Here is a 14,511-nt window from a genome sequence, read left to right as displayed (position 1 = left end):
CGTATTAACATTATTAGCATTTTAATTTCCTGAAGTTAACCATTCTGCACATACATCCTCCATTTACATCACAAAAAGTTTTCTAATTAAACAAGTGAACTAAGTATTTACCGACAAGTTAATTGGTAGGTGGTGTGCATTTTGCCTTTTTTGTGGATAGAAGAAAGCTGTCGTGCATGCTCATTTTTTGTAAAGCATGGAAGAAGATTGAAGATTTGGTGCTTTTAATTAGATCATACATGCTGCCATGACTATTTTGTAAAGGATGGCAGAATTGAAGATAGAACTAGCTAGCTAGCTAGACATAGTGCTGATTTGCAGATTAATTAGGCTAGGTGCTGTCATGTTATTTTGTACATGTGGGCAGCGTTTGGTACATTGTTTTGGTTTTGTAAAGGTCTTAACAAGCAGGGTTTAGGCAATATTGCCTTAGTTATTAGGCTGGTGGCATGGTATGTTTAGACCTCTACAAAACAAAAAATATATATATGGTTATCTTGTTGGATATTTGTATTGTTATTGGTGATTATGTACATGTAGGCAGCTTTGAATATTGTTATTGGTGATTATTGAAATATATGGAATGAGAATGCATGGAAGATTTTATGGCTGCACAAATTTATGTACAGGCTCAAATTTATGTATTCATATCATTTTTTAGGTGAAAAAAAACTGATATAGCAAGTTGTATTCCAATTTTCTTTTGTGAAATCGACATACTAAACGATATCAGTTTTAGACTAATAATTGATATTTTATAACGCTTTGATATCAGATTCTTTCTCAGATCTGATATAAAAACAATATTTAGATATCAGAACCTATTCCATACCTGATATTGATATCAAGATTATATATATCAGATTCTACTATAGACCTGATATTGATACTATAGTTTTATATCATATTCTACCTCAAACCTGATATTGATATCGAGTTATATGTCAGTATTAGTATCCAATACGATATCTATTGACCAATCCTGTTGGTACTTGGATTTTATAGATATCAGAAATAATATCAAATTGGATATCCATTTTGTATTTAGGATATCAGGTTGAAAAAGAAAAATGATATAATAAACAATGTTTACATATCAGTTTAAAACTGATATCTAAAATACCATACATTAGATATCACGACGCGCTATATCAGGCGGCTACCCAAATAGATATCAGTCCACGACTGATATCTATCGACATTTTTCTTGTAGTGTATGATACTAACAAGATCATAAAAAGTAACTCTATAATTATAAAATGACTCATCCACTAAATATTAAAACGAGAAAAGTTACTCATTTTCTTCACATAGTAGTAGTGAAATATGTTTACTGTAATATAATCGTGTTACATATGTTTGATACTAATTTGACCCGTTTATTATTCGTGTTTAGCGTATGGAGTCATAATCGTGTTAATGTTAAGCAGGGCCGACCCTGACTTTTGGAAGGTCCAGGGGTGAAATCTAAATTGGGCCTCTAATAAAATCTTTTGCAAAACAATTCACAATTGACAAGAAATTAATTAGAAAATTTTCTATCACATCAATAAATCAATTAGGAAATTTTTCGTTGAATGTCAAGAAAATAATTGAAAAAATAATAATTTATAGGAATATAAGATAAAAATTAAAAGGGAAAAACACACACTCAAACATTAATTACTTTATTGTCTCAATGAGACCTTTCTAATTTCTTTCAGATTGAAAGAGCTTGTCGAGAACACCAAAAAAAAAAAACCAGTTTTCCCAAGACTATATGGAGAGGGTAGAGATCTGTATTTGCCAATTCAAAGCATACTTGCTCTTTGAATCCAACTTTCCATAAAGAAAGCATGTACATTTAAAAAAAAACAAAAACAAAAAGGTGTAAACCCAAGGGCAAAAAGGACCCACTGCCATGGAGATGAGGATGTTGGCTTGCTTCTCTTGTGATTTACATGAGAAGCCAAAGAAAAAATGAAGTAAGTTGGCCGAACACAAATTAAGGAAATAAAAAGAAATAAAAATGTGGCTTTCAACTAATAATCAAGGAAATATAGATTGCAGAATCCAAATTTTATATTTTAGAAGGATCAAGTATTTTTTTTTTTTTTTTGGTACAAAAGAGGGCCTAAACTCAAATAAAGAAACTAGATAATTACAGCTCTGACACAATAAGTAAAAGGGCCTAGTTGTAGCGAAGATATTATAAATAGACCAAATAATTATTTTTTAATATATATATATATTAATATATACATAATATAAAAATTTGTGGGCCCCCCTTGAAGGTGGGTCCTAGGCGGTCGCACTCGGTACCCTTTCATGGCCGGCACTGATGTTAAGAAATGGTCAATCCTAACCTACTAATTTCGTATTGAGTTCATGCCATGTAAAAAATTGCCACATGTACTTGTTGTTATGATTTATTTTTTTAATTCAACTATGATGATAAATTAAGTATGTCAAACTTAGTGAGTCACTGTATTTCTACTTGCAGTGGGTTTGGTGGCGATAAGTGGCAGCAACCGCCTTTCTTCGAAGATCTTGCTGTCTTGGGGCTTGAGATTGTTTTTATGTTGGTTTTATGCACTAATACGACCCATATATATTATATGAAGTGTGCAGAAAATGTGACGATATATGTTACATTGGATTTGTTTTTTTGTAGTAAACCAGCACATCCCTATAGTGTGGATGATATTAGTACATTTTTTTTTTTTTTTTTTTTTTTTTTTTTTTTTATGTTTCACTTTTGTGTTTGGGCTTGGGCTTTTGTCTGTTTATTTTTTTTTTTTTGTAGCTTGCTTTTGTTTGGGCTGGCTAGTCTTAGGATTTTCGACTTCACTTTTTTGTGTTTGGATTTATAATGGATTTCACGTGACTTCCGGATTAATAATTTCAAATTAATGTATCTAATAGTCGGATTAAGGCCTTGAGCAAGTAAGCACTTTCCAATTTTAATATGAATTCCAATGGAAGATGAACATGTACAGGTACATTGCTTTCAAGTCAAAAATTGGAATTACCATAATAGAAGTCTTCAAAGTCTAATCTAATTCCTTCAGATTGACAAATTCATTCCAATTATATTGATTTTCAGTAATTTTGACAAATTGAATTGCTGTGATTTAGATTGGTTAACGAATTTTTCCTTCAACATAATTTCTGATAGAAATGTTTGAATAGTTGCTCCCTATCAGGAACGCTCTAAAGTAATTGATTAACTAGTTAATACAAAATTAACCACTATTTTGAACCTACAACACATTATAATTCGAACCTATATCATAATTCGAGCCATTCATAGTTTAGGTCTCACTTCAAATATATTATTACAAAAAAATCAATCAAATCAGAAGTTGTTTAGTCATTAATTACAATCATTTCAATGCTTTTATCGAAACATTATATTCGTCTATTTATTTGATCATGGTTAAATAACTAAATGGTTTCTAATTTAATTGATTTTTTGCAATGATAATTTTTAATTAAAATTAAGCCTAAAGAATGAATAGTTCGGATTAGAGGTGTCAAACGGGCCGGCTCGGCCCGTTTAAGTTGAGCCCATCGTGCTTTCGTGCTGTGTTTGGGCCGGCCCATATAGTTAAAACCTAAGCTCGGCACGGCCCACAGGGTATTGGTGCTCGTGCCGTGCCTTAAACGGGCCGGCCCACATACCTTTTTTTATTTTTATTTTTTATAGTGATAAAACTAATCTTATGATATTTTTTCTTATTTATAATTAAATATTAACATTATTTTACATAAAAATTGAATATTTTTGTTGAAAAGTTCTCTAAAAATGTAAAAAACAATATTAAAATAGTCGTGCCTAATTCGGGCCCATTTTGTACCCATGCTCATGCCGTGCTTGGCCTGTGTCGTGCCGTGCCCGATGGGCTAAAAACTTCAGCCCGGCCCGGCCCATTTAATCGTACTATGCCGTGTCGTGCCTATTTTAATCGTATCGTGCTCAGACCGGCCCGACCCGTTTGATACCTCTAGTTCGGATTATGAAATTACATTATATGTTGAGCCCAAAATATTAGTTAGTTGCATATTAACTTACAAACTAATTAGCTTTAGATCGAACTCACGAGTGCTCTGCTATATATTTAATTTTTGTAGCATTCATTGCTCCGGATCCTCAATCTTATGGGAATGCATTAATTGCCAGTAAACTTTAAATATCATAGTTGCTAAGCTTCTTAAATAATTAAGCTTGAAGATCACGAAAATATAAGAAACCAGTTGTGATTTCACATGCATTGCAATAGTGAGCGGCTGCAGTCAAGTTGGATCACATCACTCACATGTTTCTTCGCGTGTTTCATAATTCTCATATGTAAAAGCTGTATATCACAAGAAACACAAAACCTACATAGGCTATATATGGACTCAAATCCCTAATATATCCTGCATTTACTATTAACATTTACCTAATGTTACTTTGTATTAGCAAATCCATGTGACCATAATCAATTTTAGCCCAATAAGAAGGTTTTGCTTTAATTTCGATGATGAAAACCTATTAATTGGAGCTTAATTGTTAGGATGGAGCCAACATGCATCATTGATAAAATTCTTAAAATAATAAAAAAAGAAACTAATCATTCCACACATGCTCATGCACTCATTTGAATTCGTTTTCTTGTTTAATGTTTCTTTTTTTTATAAGCACTGAAAATTTTAAACGTAGGGTAGATACTCTTAAAAGAAAAATATAAATTTGGTCAACTTATTTTATACCTAGTTTAATTTTAATTCACGATCTTTTTTAAGTTCAATTTTGGTCAACTTATTTTATATCTAGTTCAATTTTGGTCCACGATCTTTTTTAAGTTATAATTTTAAATCATTTTGGTTGTGTTTTCTTCAATTATAGTTGAAGTATAAGTTATATTTTATCATTTCTTAGTCATAGGAACCAATTTAAAATATTAGAATAAAAGAGAATTAAAATTTGGTGAAGTTTGAAAAATCTGAAAATTTTATAGGAAAAATTGGTAGTTTCAGATATCTTACTTTGGGGTCAATTATCTTGAGTTTTAGAACTCCGATTTGAATTATCTTTATATGGTTGTAAAGAGGAAATGCATAGTTTTAAAACAAGTATATGTTTGCTGAATTTGATTGAAGTTTAATAAGGTAAAAGGCGAGACAAATTTGTGATAACAAATATGGATCTTTATTGAACAAGTGGAATAATTAGTTGACTAAAAAAAACTTAAAAAAGATCGTGCACCAAAATTGAACTAAGTATAAAATAAATGGACCAAATATGTAAATTATCGCTACTCTTAACTATTAGAATTATAAACTTTTACAATAGTTTTTTATACATGTATAATAGTAGGTAAAGTGAAAATTATAAGTGTGTGTTTGAATAAAATACTTTGATATACCAAATAACTCAAAATGATGAGATTTCTAAAATCTTTGTTTTCTTTTTGCAATAAGATATTACTTTTTAAACTTGGGATCAAAATATCGAGTCCAAAATCAAGATTTGAGATTCGGGAACCAAACATAGGCCATTAAACTTGGGTCACCCGAGGGGTATCACTTGGTCATCCCTATCTTCTAAAACTACTTGTTCGGTAATGCATGTTTAGGATTAGAACTGTTTATTTTTTAAATCACCTATTATATTAAAGATTATTCTATAAAAAATTAATTCATTTGTAAATTATTTTGTCGTATAACTATTATCGAATAAATAGACGATTTGTTCAAAAAATTACTCTTTAAATACAAAATGTCTATTTATTCAATAATAATTATATAACTAAAAAAATTTCTAATGAATTAATTTTTTATAAAAATAATTTAATAAATAATCTAAAAAATAAATAATTTCAATCTTAATCCTCCGCTACTTAACAAATAGTTTTGGGGAACGAGAGTGACCAAGTGGTAGCCGGTGACCCAAGTACTACCCTTAAATCAGGGCCACTTTGTGGACAATGTAAAGGAGGAGCCATGGTGACAGAATATGACGTGGGAGTGGGATCCAATTCATGCGGTGGGCCCGGCCCTCTTGCATGGTGTCTGTTATAGAACTTATAGTGAAATTTTGTATAAATATAATAATTTTTGACACCGACATAATAATATGATACAAACTTGACATGTGGATAGTAAGTTTTTTTTTTATTTATTTGCCATGAGGATAGTAAGTTTAAATTGACAATTACTTTGACAACTGACAAGAACACAAATATCCCACGACATTTTAACACAAATTCTCACCCATAAATCTTTCCAATCTTGGAAAAAGAAATAAAGAACAAACAAAGAATAAAATAAAAATCATTTACTCAAAAAAAATAAAAATCATAGTGGAACAAGTGAACAGCCTCAGAAAAACGGAAAAAACACGTGATTAATTTCACTGCTAAAAACATTCTCCATTGAATTGGGATGCTCTCTCGTTGCATCCAGGCCGTCAACGCTGGCCTACGTGGATGATTCGCATCCCGAACCTTGCTGTCAACTTTGACTTTTCTTCTCTTCTCCTCTCACCAATCACCATACAACGCTAGCAAACCAATTCCCATTTCTCAATCAAAGTACAGCAAGTTTTATTTTATCTAAGAAATTCAATTTATATTTTTTTGTATCTTTCTACTGAATCCAAGAGATTATGCAACTACTTACTACTTTTACTTTTATAAAAAAAAAAAAAAAACAGAAAATTATCTATTCATCTTTAAACGGTTCAATCCTGTTTATTTCTCAATTAATTGTCACCCTGAATTAACCATGGTTAATCACACCTACTAGTTCACTAACCCTTTAACCGTTGCTATACATCTCACCTAGCTCCAAGAGTCCGGCCTATATATAACACGTCTCCTAAACCCTACTTCTTTTTCATTCCTTGCTTTGTTGTTTTGCTGCAGTACGTTTTTGCAGAGATATATTGCTTCTGATAGTGATAGCCTCAAAGGGTAATGATCATCTTTCTCTTATTTCCTCTCACTTTTTATCTTAAATTCATTTTCAAAACCAATCAAAGACCTTCATCTAGTACTTCACATGTTATATATTGTTTGCACTTGTTTTTCAAAACCATGTTTAGTTTCTTATTGAATAAGTGGTTGAAGCTCTAATCTTTGGCTTATAAATTCTGGGTTTGATCTGAAATTGCTTGGTGTCAAATCTCATACACTTATCTGTTTATTTATCCATAATTGAGTCCTAAGAAGTACATATTTTGAGGCCTTTCTATTTTTTTTTTTTCTAGGTATATTTATAATTATATGTTTTTTCAGATGCCGAGTGAAAGCCAAGATCACTCCGAAAGAGATTCGGAACCCTTCATAGAAATCGACCCCACCGGCCGCTACGGCCGGTACAATGAGCTTTTGGGGTCCGGAGCTTGCAAAAAGGTGTACAGGGCGTTTGATCAAGAAGAGGGAATAGAGGTGGCATGGAACCAAGTCAAGCTACGTAACTTCACCAATGACCCTGCCATGATTGACAGGCTCTACTCAGAGGTTGGGCTGCTGAGATCTTTGACCAACAAGAACATCATTGCCTTGTACAATGTGTGGAGGGATGAGGAGCACAACACTCTGAATTTCATGACTGAGGTTTGTTCAAGTGGGAATCTGAGGGAGTACAGGAAGAGGCATAAGAATGTTTCAATGAAGGCCTTGAAGAAGTGGTCCAACCAGATCTTGAAGGGGTTGGACTACTTGCACACCCATGAGCCTTGTGTTATTCATAGAGATCTCAATTGCAGCAATGTGTTTGTCAATGGGAATATTGGCCAGGTACTCATAATTGATTCCTTTCTCTTTTATTTATATTTTCTTAGATTTTTGTTATGAGTTTTTGGATTTTTCGTAATTTTATAAATTAAATAATGTTTTTTTGTCAGACCGTGAATGTAGACTGTAAATTCACTTGTTAGACTGTCAACATTTCCTTTATATATACGTTCTCTAAAATGTTCTCTATGTACTTATATAGGTGAAGATTGGTGATTTGGGATTGGCTGCAATAGTGGGGAAGAGCCATTCAGCGCATTCTGTGTTAGGGACACCGGAATTTATGGCACCAGAGCTGTATGATGAGGACTACACTGAAATGGTGGACATATACTCATTTGGAATGTGTGTGCTAGAAATGGTGACCTTGGAAATTCCCTATAGTGAATGTGACAATGTTGCCAAGATATACAAGAAGGTATCCTCTGGGGTAAGGCCCAAGTCCCTGAGTAATATCAAAGACCCGGAGGTGAGGGCGTTCATTGAGAAGTGTCTTGCGCAGCCGAGGGCGAGGCCCTCCGCCGCAGAACTCCTCAAGGACCCATTCTTTGACGAACTTGATGATGACGAAAATGACAAAAACATTTGCTAATGACTAATTGTGTTGTTGAATATTTTGTTTAATCGGCTAATTAGCTAGGGCAGTGGGGTTACTTCTAGTTTAAGTTTTTGTTTGAAGTAGAATGGTTTGGAGCGATCGACATGGGGAGAGGGTGGGTTTTGACTTTGAATTAATTCTTGTTTGTTAGTAGGGAAAGTTGGATAAGGATTGAGTTTGGGAGCTAGAGCAATATGGTGGAGCTTTTGATATATTGGTGATGGTGTTACTTTTGTACATAGGGTTTTCACGCCATATATTAATTGTTGTAGTTAGATGATGATTGCGTCTTCTTTTTGTGCGGTTGATTGAATTATTCAAATATTGAAGGCTAGACTATTACCAATATGCCAATTTCGCTTTCATATACACTTCATGGCATTTCATTTACAATCAAATAGCCTAATTAATGAAGTTCCCAATGGTTTACCAAAAAAAGTTTACCAAGAAAAATGTGAATCTCAATTTTCCGAAATTTCTTGTTACTAGAAATGCCTCCATCATAGAAATTGTATTTACATTTCTAGATAAAGTAGTGATATTTGTACCAAATTTACATACTATACATTTTAGGAAGATTCTATAAAATCTCAACTCTCTCACATGGGTGAGTTCAATATTTTTTTGGATCTAACAATATCTATGACAATGGATCGATGGACATTTTTCTACGTTTAGTAGACCTTTTGCTGGTGTTGTTTAATAAAATTACTAATTAAAAACAGACGTAGATTAAATTCCAAGTAGGATTATTTAACTAAAGTCAAAGGAAAGGAATGAAAATTGAAGAGTAATGGAAATAAAAGAAAGTGAAGTCAAATGGTTGAATGAGCAATGACCTTCACAAGCATGTTAGGTTTTGATGAGCCAACCGAGAGATGATGACCTTCACAAGCAAAGGGATCTTAAAATTTGTAAAGCGTCTCTTGGCGTGAAGCAAAACATAATGATGAAGAAGGCAAGTGGGGGTGGCCAATTAATTAGTTAATTAGTGAAGAGGCCTTTCTTTATTGTGTTGTGGTGTGTGTATGTTGCTGTCACACTTGGGTTTTGTTGGGAAAGACATGGCTCTGTGTGTGGTGGCCTCGCTGGCAGAGGCTTCCATTTCTTCCAAATTAAGCAAAAGGGTCTCCTTGTCTTGCATCAAACTTTGTGAATGGCTGGGAATAAAATATAAAGAGAATCTTTCTGACTAATTCTTTATTGAAAAACATGACTTAGATAATTTAGTCAAACTAAATTACTGAATATACAACAAATACATATGTAAACTGGTTATCCTATAGAGTGGGCTGGCCTAAATAAGTAAATATTGGTTTGCTATTCAAAGAGCCAGAAGATATCCCATAGCGATAATGGGCTTGTATCAGTTTTGAATTTAGGTTTAGAAGGCCCATAGTGAGAAAAAGAAAAGGAAAAATGTGTACAAACTCCAAACTGCATAGGTGAAATAATTGAATTTGATTAATAGAAACTAGTTTACTCATACATGTTTTATTGATCCTAACTACTTGAAATATCACTGCATAGCCTGATAGCCATAGCCAGAAGGAAAGGCAGAAGTCAAATTCTCATTGTTTAAGGGCGTTTCTCTTCATCTTCATTTTATTGAAGGGAAGGCAAAGATGAACGCATAACTTTGATTCTTTTTTTAATCCCTTTTAATTTAGGCACATGATGTGTGAGTTGTCTGGTATCATTTTCCCAAACAAAATCGGGTTGGCCTCCAAGCAACTTATGGCAGCTACCACTGCCAACATTCTTGCTTTTATCATTTCAATATTTTGGCGGTCCTTGGCATCTTTATGAATGTCCAAATGACATACATTGATTTCAACTCACCCTATCTATGTTGGGACTTGATTGTGATATGTTTGTATGTAGCCACTTCCCTAAAGCAAAAAGCCAAAGATATAATCACAGTCATCACCAAAAATTGATCATTTCTACCAAAATAGATATACCCAATATATCTAACTGAGTAATCCAATACTAATAATGCCATGTATTTTTGTAGTGCCAACAAAAATGACTAGAACAACAAGAAGAGCAACCAGCAATCAAAATATACAATGCAGCCAGCTGCTTCACTAACTTTGTACAAGTTTTAGTAACTTGCCAATCTTGAATTTGATATGTGCTTCGATGACTGTGGTACCACATTGAACATAACGAATCACATACCATTTGAAACATTGGTTATCTCACACATTGAAGAATATATTTTATGAAACTTTGTAATGTACAAAGATCTGTCCTCATCTGATGCACCAAAACAATGGAGGAACCTTGGCATTGTAATTGTATGTGTCCCTAATTTGAGATACATTCAACAATAGGGGAAATAAAACTCAGTTTATCATAGTTCATTCAGTTTCTGATGATCCAAAAAATTAGAACCAACAAAAATGCAGAGGTTTTTGAAGGGGCTGATATGCATTGCAGTCCTTTCTTTCTCAATCGCGGTGTGCACAGGAGGTGAGTCATCAGAATTTGAAGCTTTGCTGCAATTCATTAGAGCTGTTGATCCTCAAGATACACTAAAGTTGGCCTGAATGTCCCAATGCATAAGTGGAAGGGTGTAAAATGCAACTCGCAGGCTACGTCGGTAACAGAAATCAGGCTTGACAATTTGAACCTTGGTGGCATACTTGATGTAGATTCACTATGCAAGCTCCCAAATCTGAGAGTAGTTAGCTTAGCAAGAAACCACATTGGAGGGACTATTTCTGACTCAATATTGCACTGCACAAGGCTAAGCTATTTGAATCTAAGCAGCAATCTTCTGAGTGGGAGGATACCTGAGCCTCTTACTAAACTGAAATATCTAAGGAGATTGGACATCTCTGACAATCATTTTGTTAGCTCCACACCAGGGTCCAAAGAGGGATTTCAGCAGCTTTTTACATATTTCAAGGAATCAAGGACATTACAGGAAAAGGCGGTGGATCCAGAGAGTCCAAATAGTGGTGATCAAACTGACACAAAAAGTTTCGACCGCAAAACTACTAAATCTAAAAGTAAGTGGAGGAGTTATGACCACATTGTACCATTAGTTCTTGGGATTGGCTTCTTTCTGTTGTTCACATACTTTGTGGGAAGGAAGGCTGCTAAGCTAGCCAGAGAGAGGGAAATTTTGAAGTCACTTCAAGAAGACTCTCTTCCGAAAACGCCGCCAGCAAAGGTTAGAGAGGAAGAGAAGCCAGTAGAAAATCGGTCAGAGCTCGTGTTCTTTGTTGAAGAGCATGAGAGTTTTAAATTGGAGGACCTGCTTGAAGCCACAGCTGACTTGAGAAACCAGAACTTTTGCAGCAGCCTTTACAAGGTAATACTAAAAAACAATGCACTGTATGCTGTCAAAAGGCTGAAGAAATTGCAGGTACCCTTTGAGGAGTTTGGCCAAACAATGAGACAGACAGGGAACATAAAGCATCCAAACATTCTACCTCTTGTTGGTTACAATTCTACCAATGAAGAAAAACTTCTGATCTACAAGTATCAAAGCAATGGGAGTCTGCTAAACCTGCTTGAGAGTAAGTTGAGATCAAACTTTTCTAGACATGGCAATGCATCCATATCCATACACAAACAGATCATTCGTCCTATTAATTAGTGCATGCAATTTTAAATAACATAAGGACACATTGACATGTCTAGGCGCATGATGTAATTAGCAATATGCCTAAGCAGCATGAGTTGAGATATAAAATGTAACTTACATTTAGGTGAGGGATACTATAAAAGGAAAGCTTAACCAGAATTCACATATTCACTTTAATTACTTTCTACATTTTGAGTGTGCATTTCTTTGATTATCTGCAGACTACACAGATGGCAAGAGGGATTTCCCATGGAGACTTCGGCTGTCCATAGCACGCGGCATTGCAAGGGGATTAGACTTCCTATATCAGAGGACTGAGGATTGCATCCCTCATGGGAATCTTAAGCTTTCAAACATCCTCTTGGATGAAAATGATGAACCACTCATTAGTGAATATGGATTGTCAAATTTCTTCGACCCCAAGAAAGGATGTGTCATTGCCTCCAATGGTTATACAGCCCCAGAGAAAGCCTTATCAGAAAAGGGTGATGTTTATAGCTTTGGAGTGATTCTTCTGGAGTTGCTAACGGGAAAAACTGTAGAAGGAAGTGGGATAGACCTTCCCAAGTGGGTCACTGCCATGGTTAAGGAGGAGTGGACTGGGGAGGTCTTTGACAAAGAGGTTGCTAAATCTGCAAAAGAATGGGCATTTCCTCTGCTCAATATTGCCCTCAAGTGTGTCTCATCTTCCCCCACAAACAGACCAACCATAGCAGAAGTGTTTGAGAAGATAGAAGAGGTTATGCACGACAATTCTAACTCATCAGATTGTACTGCTGAGTGTGGTGCCAATCAAGATAACTGCTGTGTACTCCACACCATCATACCTGAGGCATGGGATACTCCTGGATCAAATTATTAACTGAAGGTTTTACTTTACATGCATATTTTCGCCTACTTTTTATATCGGATTAGTAGAACATAGAAGCTTTTTGTCTATATTCAGCTGAATATATTCAGCAGAAAGAACTGGCTTGTTGAGTATAAATAATCAGTCTCTTTTCAATATTGCAAGTAAAGGCAGCAGAGGTAGAGTATAAACTAATGTTCATTTCAAGCTGTATTTCATGAACATGGATCTCTCCGTTTGTCTTGGTATTTAAGAAACATTCAATCTTTGTCGCATATCACAAATCCAGAACTACTGTACGCATATGATTATCTTTGTGCTAGTGGAAGTCGAAGTTACACAACAAAGATTGAAAATCAAGTAATGTCAAAACAAGCAGATAATCATCATCATTATTCATAGTTCATATGTGCTTACTTACTACCTATATGTGCATATATAGTTGCAAGAGAATATCAGCATCATTTTCTTGTATCAAAAACAAGAATGAATGTTTTCAATTAAGCAGGGTTTATCTCATTGTTATTAATTTCCTACAAAATCTGCCAAATTAAGAAGCTCTAGAACCTACACTCCATTCTGCCACTTTTGGGACTGATATATAGATGAAAGATAAAAGAAAATGCATATCCTGACTACCATGTGGCCAAAATAAAAGCTACATATAAAAGAGCTTTTGCATAAGGTTGATTTTGAGCCACCATCAATGTACAGATGATACCTACCTATGTTTAGGATATATTTTCTGAAGTTGGAGAGTCCCAATACATAGCACACATCCATAAACTGGTTAAATATGCACATCAAGACAAAGATGGAACACATGCCATGAGAAACTTCAACTTATGGCAAAGTTCAATTAAGCAGTTTGAACGTCATGTTTGAACACTCACTCACATCCCGCATTAATCCTGCATTTTTCACCCAAGTGATGAAGTGAAAAATGCCAAAACATAATCATAATAATAATTTGTTAAACACAATGTAATCAATAAAATCACAAAATTGAAACCTAATAATATCTTCCACCATTTGCATGTACTGAAAGGGACAATACTTAATAATACCTAGAGCAAAGTCCTGATTACACTTGATGTGGAAGGCATATCCCCCAAGTCATTGGGTGAGGTTTCCTCATCCATGATCTTGACTAACAAGCTTTTATGGTTGGGACGTTTCTTTTCTTTCTAGGTTGTATTTAATTGGTCACTTAACATTGCCAATTCCATTATTCCAAGTCAAGTATAATTTGTCAACCTCCAAAGATTTATCTTAGAAGATTTTAATTTTTATTTTTTATGACATGTCTTTTTATTTTTATCTGTTTTTATGACATATCTTAGTCTCTTAGATGATATTGAGTCCTAATACTTCCTCACATATTCACCCCACTTTGACCTTAAAAAAATATAGGAGGTTTTTTTGTTTTTGCTATACCTTATGTTTTATTTAGTTTTTACAATTTACTAGTTGTTTGCTTTGTTTATTTTTCGAATTCAATTTTTTTTTTAATGTCTAGTGTTTATTTTTTTATATTGGAGAGGAATTAAACTATGGATCTATCATAATCATAATTTATTACCTTATCCACGTCCTTATGACTTGAACTAACCCCTAAAGCTTGGGTTCAATCCTTAAAAAAGGGATATTATTGAAATTAATTAACTTTTTAATTATTAAAACTTGGGTGTGGTGAAAA

The 14,511-nt window shown here is 34.1% G+C and overlaps 1 protein-coding gene and 1 pseudogene across 1 annotated transcript; both read left to right on the top strand.

Annotated features, from left to right (window-relative positions):
• Nucleotides 1-6,856: 6,856 nt before the first annotated feature.
• On the top strand, nucleotides 6,857-8,641 carry LOC147298426 (Protein kinase superfamily protein). The gene is made up of 3 exons (XM_086254984.1): nucleotides 6,857-6,938; nucleotides 7,263-7,766; nucleotides 7,966-8,641. Exons 2-3 carry the CDS (start codon nucleotides 7,263-7,265, stop codon nucleotides 8,353-8,355), a joined length of 894 nt encoding a protein of 297 aa, XP_086111110.1. The 5' UTR covers nucleotides 6,857-6,938; the 3' UTR covers nucleotides 8,356-8,641.
• A 2,128-nt stretch (nucleotides 8,642-10,769) lies between these two features.
• Nucleotides 10,770-12,824, top strand: LOC147298425 (putative inactive receptor kinase At3g08680; annotated as a pseudogene).
• The last annotated feature ends 1,687 nt before the right edge of the window (nucleotides 12,825-14,511 follow it).

Source organism: Dryas octopetala, chromosome 1, assembly GCF_963921425.1.
Source record: "Dryas octopetala chromosome 1, drDryOcto1.1, whole genome shotgun sequence".
Classification (NCBI taxonomy): domain Eukaryota; kingdom Viridiplantae; phylum Streptophyta; class Magnoliopsida; order Rosales; family Rosaceae; genus Dryas; species Dryas octopetala.
This window is presented reverse-complemented; position numbering and strand designations above follow the sequence as displayed.